General features: G+C 41.1%; 1 protein-coding gene across 1 annotated transcript; it reads right to left on the minus strand.

The window, feature by feature from the left end:
* Nucleotides 1-640: 640 nt before the first annotated feature.
* Nucleotides 641-1,547, minus strand: LOC122235343 (ferritin heavy chain-like). Its single transcript, XM_042974296.1, has one exon. The coding sequence runs from the start codon at nucleotides 1,368-1,370 to the stop codon at nucleotides 822-824; it is 549 nt and encodes a 182-aa protein (XP_042830230.1). The 5' UTR covers nucleotides 1,371-1,547; the 3' UTR covers nucleotides 641-821.
* Nucleotides 1,548-9,895: the final 8,348 nt, after the last annotated feature.

The following is a 9,895-nucleotide window of genomic DNA, read 5'->3' on the forward strand; positions in this document are numbered from 1 at the left end:
TTGCTACCTAGCAGCAACAATCAGTAATATTTGCATATTTTAGTAAACTAAATGTTTTAAAGTGAAGTTGAAGACTCCCTTTAATACCAGTCTAATCCCATTCTTCACTTCTTTCTTAGGGACAACCACTATGGTGAATTCTATACCGTGTTCTTTTATACTTTTACCATACATATGCACCCATTGACACCAGGACCCCAGACCAGCCACCTCACCTCACCCCATCTCACCCCATCCCACCCCACACCCCACCTCACCCCATCCACTCCATCCCATCCCATCCAATCCCACTCCCACCTCACCCCACCCCGTACCTCACCCCATCTCACCCCATCTGATCCCACCCCCCACCTCACCCATCCACCCCATCCCACTCCACTCCCTACTTCACCCCATCCCACCCCATCCAATCCCACCCCCCACTTCACCCTTCCACCCCATCCCACCCCCCCACCACACACCACCAATCCCACACTGTTTATAAAGAGAAGATTGATTTGTGTTTTCCAGGGTTCCATGGAATACTTTCTCCCTCCTTCTTCAAAGATCCTGAGCTGCATAGTGATGGGGTTGGGTGGGTGGAGAGACTCCTGAATACCTGTTTTAAAACTTAAAAGGTGTGAGATTTGCACACGAATCAACAAGACCTTTATTTATGAACCAAATAACTTTATTGAAACCAAATAACTTCATTTATTTATGGAAAACTGGAAGAAAAAAAACTGGGACGTTTTGCAAGCGCAATACTGCAAAATGCATGCTCCGCATGGTGACCAGGGAAGTCACCATGCACCCTGTGGCTATGGGAAGGCAGTCCCAACTCAGTGCTTGTCGCTGTTGCCCAGGGTGAGCTTGTCAAAGAGGTACTCTGCCAAGCCATCTTCCAGGGTCTCTATCTTGCGCAGGCTGGTGATGTAGCCCCCCAGCTCTTTGATGACCTTGACTTGCTCGTGGAGGTAGTTGGTCTCCAGGAAGCTGCACAGATGGGCGTGGTTCTTGTCGGTGGCCAGCTGGTGCAGGTCGAGCAGGCTCTGGTTCAGGCTCTTCTCCAGGTGAAAAGCGCACTCCATGGCGTTGAGGCCGTTCTCCCAGTTGTCGCGGTCAGGCTTCACGATGTCGCGGAGGCGGATGCGGCCCCCACGCTGGTTCTGCAGCTGCATCAGCTTCTCGGCATGCTGGCTCTCCTCGTGGGACTGGCGCAGGAAGAACTTGGAGAAATTCTCCAGGGCCACGTCGGCGCGGTCGAAATAGAAGGCCATCGACAGGTACACGTAGGAGGCGTAGAGCTCCAGGTTGATCTGGCTGTTGATGGCGGCCTCGCACTGCGGGTGGTAGTTCTGGCGCACTTGAGAGGACGGCGCGGTGGCCATGGCTGGCGGCGCTGGCACCAAGACGAGGGCGAAAGCGGCTCAGAAGCGAGGGCTGCGGGGTGGGCAGCAGCAGGGCCGCAGGTGGCAGTGTCCTCGGAGACTGCCCGGCGAAGAGTGAAGAGAGAGGCGGGAGGAAGGTAGGCTCAGTGCCAGGCAACGGCTCTGCGATGGGGCCAACGGGTGGAATCCGTTACGGGGAAGTGGTGGGGGCGGGGTGGGGAGGAAAGATCCGTTATGTGGGGGTGGGGGAGAAAGAAGTGAAGGATGGAAGAAGGGGGCGGGTCACGAGTGCTGTGTTCAGGTTCTATCAGAGCCTGGGTAAGACAGGGAAATGGCTGAGCACCTGGCTTCTAATGAGTTTTTAATTTTGCATTAATTTTTCTAGTTTGCAAGAACTTTATTTTATTCTCAAATTGTTGTCTTCTATAGCAGCCTTTTTTTATTTTATGAAGTAATTTTCTTCCCTTAAAATAATTTTGAGAATATGAATTTGAATGTTTTGGTGAATTATTTTCTTCTTTGTCCTGTATTATATCTGAGCTTTTTTGTTTGTTTTTCACAAATATTTCTGTTAGGTTATCATGATTTTCTCTTTTACCTTTGTCAAATACCTGCCAAACCTTGGTTTACTTATATTTAGGAATAAATGACTTGTTTGATTAGCCTAGGTAGTTAGCAAGGATCTGATCTATAGTATAATTCTTAGAATGGAAGGGCAGGGTGTGTCAATTGTTTGGCGATTTTGTCCTTCTTGAGTACAAAGCATGAAACTTGGATAGTGACCCTCCCTGTTAATAAAATAAATGTAATTTTGACATTGGAAGGGTAATGTTTTTTCCTTCTGGGTAGATGTGTCCTTTTGTTTCTCTTCTGTGAAGTCTGCAGTTATCTTAAGCTCATTCACTGTCTTGGGAGATTAAACATGTCAGATGCCACAGGTGCTTACTTCCCATTGTAAGAGTGGGGGAGAGTCAGAGCAGGGCAGGACAAATACCTCTGCTGTTCACACTAGCTCCTTCATCTCACAGCTGACCCAGGAGCCTCAACAGTGCTACAATTTCATTTACTCTGGTGTTAGAGTTTCTCTGAATGTGACCCGGTTGTCTACTGCAGCTGGTGCAACTTCTCTGAGTTGGCAAGTCTGATAGCCTCTTACCATGTTTTTCCAGAATTCCTCACAATATCTGGTCTCCTAATGACAGACACCCTTTCTACTGTGTGTGAGTGTGTGTGTAGATAATCTTTGTGTTCAGTTCACCACCATGATTCAGTTATCTTTTTACTAAACTATTTATAAATGAAAACTATACTTTGTTTAGTATAAACTACAAAGTTCCCTCTGTAGCAACCATTGGTATTATTTGTGATATCAGTAGGAGAAAAAGAATTAAAAAAAAAAGAAATGATACTTATGTTAAGAAAAATCAGAGAGTTAAGAAACTTTAGAAACCTACTCCTTAGTAGCACATTTTTTTCAAGTGCACATAGACTATTTACTAACACCATATTCTAGACCACAACATGAATCTCAATAAATACAAAATTACTCATATCATGAAAGATATGTTCTCTGATCACAGTAAAACTGAATTAGAACTTGTTAACATAAAAATATCTGAAAAACACTTAAATATTCAGAAGTCGATAATATGTTTCCAAACAACCCTGAGGGTCAAAGAAGAGACCAAAGGGAAATTAGAAATTATTTGGATTGAATGAAAACAAAAAATAGCATATCGATATTTGTGAGATGTAGCTAAAGCAGTGTTTGCATGTTAATTTTTGAAAGCTTTAAAAAATTCTTATTTCAGAAAAGAAGAAAGGTCTCAAATCCATTATTTAACCTTCCACCTTAAAAAGAAGAAGGAACTCCCAGGTGGCTCAGTCTGTTGAGCAACCAACTCTTGATTTCGGCTCAGGTCATGATCCCAGGGTTGTAGGGTTGAGCCCTGTGTTGGGCACCATGCTGCACGTGGAACCTGCTTAAGACTCTCTCTCTCCCCCTCCCTCTCCCTCTCTCCCTCTCTCTCTCCCTCTCTCCCCCTTTCCTTCCCCCTCCTTCCCTCCCTCACTCTCTCCTTCTCCTCCTCTTCCTCTCCCCTGCTCACATGTTCTTTCTCTCTCTAAAATAAAATTTAAGGGGCGCCTGGGTGGCTCAATCGGTTAAGCGTCCGACTTCGGCTCAGGTCACGATCTCGCAGTCCGCGAGTTCGAGCCCCGCGTCGGGCTCTGGGCTGATGGCTCGGAGCCTGGAGCCTGCTTCCAATTCTGTGTCTCCCTCTCTCTCTGCCCCTCCCCTGTTCATGCTGTGTCTCTCTCTGTCTCAAAAATAAATAAATGTTAAAATAAAATTTAAAACAAATTTAAATTGAAAAAAAGGGAGAAAAAGACCAAAATAAACCAAGCCAAGCAGAAAGAAGGAAATGATAAAGATATAAGCAGAGTTTGTTTTTATACATATATGTTAAAATGAGTAAGTTATGAGTTAAACTAGTTCAGTAAGTTGAGGAGAATTGGGGTCAGTATTTGGGAAGGTAGCTCAGTGTACTGAAGACTCCCCAAAGTAAGAGGACCTGAACATAAGTAGTAATTTTGTAAACAGGTTGAAAGAACAAGGGTTGTGAAAAGAAGGATAGGTCTCTGGTCATAGACCAGAGGTAGCAATTAAAACAGGAGTCTGCGTCTAGGTAAAACCCCTCAAGATGAAGATGTTTAATGATTTCAGATTCAGAGACAGGCAGAAATGAGTTTGAATTCTAGCTCTTTCATACTATGGACATATATGATTTTTGTCATGTTAATAAAGCTTTCTGAACCCCCCAAAATAAAGATATGAGAAGAAAAGAGTGAAATTGAAAATATAATAAAAATAAATAAAGTAAGTCAAATCAATGAAATCAAAGAAGGTTCTTTGAGAAAATTAAATAAACAAAAAGATAAATCTCTAGACAGAGTAATGAGGAGAAGGCACTAATCAGAGAGAGAATACACAAATGACCAGTTACAGGAATGAGAGAAGAGATATCACTACAGATCATACACTCATTCAAAGGTTGATGAAGGAATATAATTGTGATATAAAATACATATATTTTGATTTTTCATCCCCAGCTCCTGACCAGAGGTTCTAAAACCTTTGTAATTTTCTAAGTGGTAAGAGTGATAGAAACATCTTTGTTATAATACTTGTTTGTTTATTTTTTCCCCTAGCTCCTCAAACAGCTTTGGAGTGATAAAGATAAAAGGAGCATCTTTTGTTATTCCTAACAAACTCCTTTCAACCATACCTGAATTTATAATAATGATGTGACTTCTGGAAAGCCCCTAAGGATGGAGAACTGTTTGCCAGAGGAACTAACCATGTGATTTCAGCCCTTCCTCCCGACCTCCTGAGGGGGGAAGGGCTGGAGGTTAATTGATTGATTTGACTAATCATGCCTAGGTAATAAGCCCCCTTTAAAGCCCTAATTGAAGGGATTCAGAAAGTTTCCAAGTTGGTGAACACATGGAGTTGCTGGGAAGCTGAAATACCTAGAGAGCTTCCATGCCCCTTCTCCTTCTACCTTGCTCTATGCATCTTCCATCTGACAGATTCTGAGTTGTATATTTTTATAACGAACTGGTAATCTAGTAAATAAACTGTTTTCCTAATTCTTTGAAACATTCTAGAAAATTATCAAACCTAAAGCGGAAGTCATGGGAACCTCCAGTTTATAGCCTGTCAGAAGCACAGGTGAGAACCTAGATTTGCAATTAGTATCTGTAGTAGTTGGGACAGGGGAGGGGCAGTCTTGTGGAATTGAGTCATTAACCTGTGAGATCTGTGCTAGTTAGTGTCCTCATTGGCTTTTAGAACATCCAGTTGGTGTTGGGGAAGTTGGAGAATTGGTTGGCATGGAGAAAACCCCCACACATTTGTTGTCAGAAGTGTTCTCTTCAGTAACAAACAACTTTATACCTATAACTTCAGCAATATAGATGAAATTCAACTACAGGCTAATCTAATATATGAACATAAATACCAAAATCTTAAATACGTAAGTTACCAAACAAATCCACAGTGACCGTATTGTGCATATGAAGGTACTAATGTTCATTCAACAGGAAATATGTACCCTAAATAGCCCTGTATCTTTAATTAAATGGAAATTTTAGTTAAAATATTCCCATGAGAAAACTCCAAACCCATTGGCTTTACTTATGAATTCTGCTGAATATTTAAATAAGTAGCAAGTGAATTATACAAGTTCTTCTAGAAAATTAAAGAGGACAGAATACTTCCCAACATATCCTGAGATAACCAGGGAAAAAATTACAAGAAAACTACAGACCAGTTTTCTTCATAAATATAGGCATAAATATTCTTAATAATGTGTTAGAAAATGGAATTGAAAAATGTACAAAATAATGGCATATTGTGACCAAATGGAGTTCATCTCAGGAATGCAAAGCTAATTCAAATTAAAAAATCAATGTAATACATCAATGTAATTCATCAGACTAAATAAAAAATATCATATAAGCATCTGAATAGATTCATAAAAACCACTTGACAGAGACGCCTGGGTGGCTCAGTTGGTTGGGTGTCTGACTTCAGCTCAGGTCATGATCTCATGGTTCATGGGTTCAAGCCCCGCGTGGGGCTCTATGCTGACAGCTCAGAGCCTGGAGCCTGCTACGGATTCTGTGTCTCCCTCTCTCTACCCCCCTCCCCTGCTTGTGCTCACTCTATATCTCTCTCTCAAAGGTAAATAAATATTAAAAAAAAATTTTTTTAAAGCACTTGACAAATTCAAATATCCATTCCTTTTTTTATTACTTTTTTTTTGGGGGGGGGGAGAGAGAGAGAGAGTGTGTGTGTGTGTGTGTGTGTGTGTGTGCAAGGGAGAGGGGAAGAGGTAGAAAGAGAATCTTTAGCAGGCTCCATGCTCTGCACAGAGCCTGACATGGAGCTTGATCCCACGACCCTGGAATCATGACCTGAGCTGAAATCAAGTGTTGGAGGCTTGACTGACTGAGCCACCCAGGCGCCCCTCAAATATCCATTCCTGATTTTTTCTTTTAAATCTTAGCATAATGGAAGGAAATTTCTCAACCTGATATAGGGTTTCTTTGAAAAACCTACACCTTGCATCATATTTAGTGGTAGAAAATTAAATGATTTCTACCCTAAAGTCAGCAGCAAAACAAGAATGTCCATTCTCATCACTCCTAATCAACTTTAAACTGGAGGTCCTCGCTTGTGAAATAAGGCCAGCAAAGGAAATGAAAGGCACACGAATTGGAAATGAAGAGGTAAAACTAGCTCTACTTGCAGATAACTTAATTGTCTATGTAGAAAATCTTAAAGTGTGTATGAAGAAACTACTGAAACTAATAAATGAGTTTAGTAAGATCTCAGGGTATAAGCCCAATATACAAAAATCAGTCTTGTTTTTATATACTAGCAACGAACAATTGAAAAGGAAAAAAATTAAAATTCTGTTTAAAATAGCACCCAGTTGTAGCAATATTTTGTGGACTCTTTTGGGTTTTCTACATAGAGTATCCTGTCCTCTGCAAATAGTGAAAGTTTGACTTCTTCGTGGCTGATTTGGATAACTCATTACTTTTTGTTGTCTGCTGAGGTTAGGACATCCAACACTCTGTTCAATAAAACTGATGAGAGTTGGAGCACCTGGGTGGCTCAGTCGGGTTAAGTCTCTGACTTCGGCTCAGGTCATGATCTCTTGGTTCGTGAGTTTGAGTCCTGCTTCGGGCTCTGTGCTGACAACTCAGAGCCTGGAGCCTGCTTCAGATTCTGTGTCTCCCCGTCTCTCGGCCCCTCCCCTGCTCGTGCTGTCTCTCTCTGTCTCTCAATAATAAATAAATGTTAAAAAAATAAAAAAAAAACTGGTGGGAGTGGATATCTCTGTCTTGTTCCTGACTGTAGAGGAAAAGCTCGTAGTTTTTCCTCATTGAGAATTATATTAGTTGTGGGTCTTTCATATATGGCCTTTATGATGTTGACATATGTTCCTTCAATCCCTACTTTGTTGAGGGTTTTTATCAAGAATGAATGCTGTAGGGGCACCTGGGTGGCTCATTTGGCTAAGTGTCCAACTTCAGTTCAGGTCATGATCTCACGGTTTGTGAGTTTGAGCCCCGAATCAGGCTCTCTGCTGTCAGCACAGAGCCCACTTCAGATCTTCTGTCTCCCTCTCTCTCTGCCCCTCCCCTGCTCACTCAATCTCTCTCAAAAATAAATAAACCTTAAAAAAATCAATTCAGAATATATTTCTACTTTCTTAAAGTAACGCATGCCAACCCCTTGAAATTTGGTGACATATATTTTTTTTTTAATTTTTTTTTTCAACGTTTTTTATTTATTTTTGGGACAGAGAGAGACAGAGCATGAACGGGGGAGGGGCAGAGAGAGAGGGAGACACAGAATCGGAAACAGGCTCCAGGCTCCGAGCCATCAGCCCAGAGCCTGACGCGGGGCTCGAACTCACGGACCGCGAGATCGTGACCTGGCTGAAGTCGGACGCTTAACCGACTGCGCCACCCAGGCGCCCCTGGTGACATATATTAAAGTATTAAGTTTAGCAAAAAAGAAACAGTGACTAATGCATAGTTTCTATTTTGATCACTTTTGTGTAGGCTTTTGGACTTACCCTGATTGTAGGTGGGGAATGATAGTGAAATTTGATGATTGTTCTCCCCTTTTGTAAAGGAGATTATAATATTTGTATGTTTATGTTTTTCCCTGCCTGTATAGAGTAAATTAGTTAATATGTTTTCTGCATAGGAAAAAAATCTATAGCATAAAATAAAACCTGATGATAATTAAGTCAATGGTACCTGCAGAATTTTGTAAAATTCTGGAGTGGCATATGGGCTTAACCCAAATTCACCTAAAGGAAATTCTCAGTCATGCAAATTACTTTCATTTGCATGAGATTCCTGAATATATAGTACTCTTTATAGGAAATTGTTTTTATGGAGAAACTGTAGAGCATTTTAGAGAACAGCCTGTGCAAAGAAAACCAGACCAAAATCAAGGAACTGCACAAAATTTGTGGACAAATCAAGCAGTAAGGAGATGTAAGATTTGAGAAGTCCATTTGTTAACTCTATATAGACTTAGGATGAGAAGAGATGATGAGGACCTGCCTACCTACCATCTGTCAAGCACTGAGCCATCCACAGACTTATCTCTTTTGAACTTTAGGACAACAAATCTATTCAATGGAACCATGTATACAGGTAAAATAATAGGTATCAATAGTCCCAGTTTACAAGTAAAGAAACCAAGACCCAACAAGGTAACTAAGTTGCCCAAAGCCATATAGCTAATGGCAAAACTAGGAAGTAAACCCAAGTCTACCTAATGGAAAATTACTTTGTCGCTGAAAGATAAAATTTCTAAAGATCGTGTCTAGTTACTAGAACTAAGAGAGTCTAGAACAGCACTGTCCAGTAGAAATATAAAAGCCACAGGGGCGCCTGGGTGGCTCAGTCGGTTAAGCGTCCGACTTTGGCTCAGGTCATGATCTCACAGTCTGTGGGTTCGAGCCCCGCATCGGGCTCTGTGCTGACAGCTCAGAGCCTGGAGCCTGTTTCAGATTCTGTGTCTCCCTCTTTCTCTGACCCTCCCTGTTCATGCTCTCTCTCTCTCTGTCTCAAAAATAAATAAATGTTAAAAAAAAAAAGAAATATAAAAGCCACAAATTTAAGCCATATACTTAATTTTTCCCCTTTGTTTTTTTAAATTTAAATTCAAATTAGTTAACATATAGTGTAGTACTGGTTTCAGGAGTAAAATTTAGTTATTCATCAATTACATGTAACACCCAGTGCTCAGCTCAACAAGTGTCCTCCTTAATGCCTGTCACCATTTAGCCAGTCCCTCCAACCACCTCCCCTCCAGCAACTCTCAGTTTGTTCTCTATAGTTAAGAGTCTCCTATGGTTTGGCTCCCTCTCTGTTTTTATCTTATTTTTCCTTTCCTTTCCCTATGTTCATCTGTTTTGTTTCTTAAATTCCACATATGAGTGAAATGATGATATTTGTCTTTCTCTGACTGACTTATTTCACTTAGCTTAATACACTGTAGCTCCATTCACATCATTCTTATTTTTAAGGCTGAGTAACATTCATCATATGTATATACCACTCCTTCTTTAGCCATTCATCAGTTGATGGATGTTTGGGCTCTTTCCATAATTTGGCTATTATTGATAGCACTGCCATAAACATTGGGGTGCATGTGCCCCTTCAAATCAGCATTTTTGTATCCTTTTGGTAAATACCTAATAGTGTAATTGCTGGGTTGTATGGTAGTTCTGTTTTTAAAGTTTTGAGGAACCTCCATACTATTTCCCACAGTGGCTGAACCAGTTTGTATTCCCACCAACAGTGTAAGAAGTTTCCCTTTATTCCACATTCTCACCAACATCTGTTATATCCTGAGTTGTTCATTTTAGCCATTCTGACAGGTATGGGGTGATATCTCATTGTAGTTTTGATTTATATTTCCCTGA

Source organism: Panthera tigris, chromosome X (assembly GCF_018350195.1).
Source record: "Panthera tigris isolate Pti1 chromosome X, P.tigris_Pti1_mat1.1, whole genome shotgun sequence".
Classification (NCBI taxonomy): domain Eukaryota; kingdom Metazoa; phylum Chordata; class Mammalia; order Carnivora; family Felidae; genus Panthera; species Panthera tigris.

Bases quoted from the DNA above. Each gene is read 5' to 3' on its own strand.
- LOC122235343 (XM_042974296.1), bottom strand. From the start codon at position 1,370: ATGGCCACCGCGCCGTCCTCTCAAGTGCGCCAGAACTACCACCCGCAG.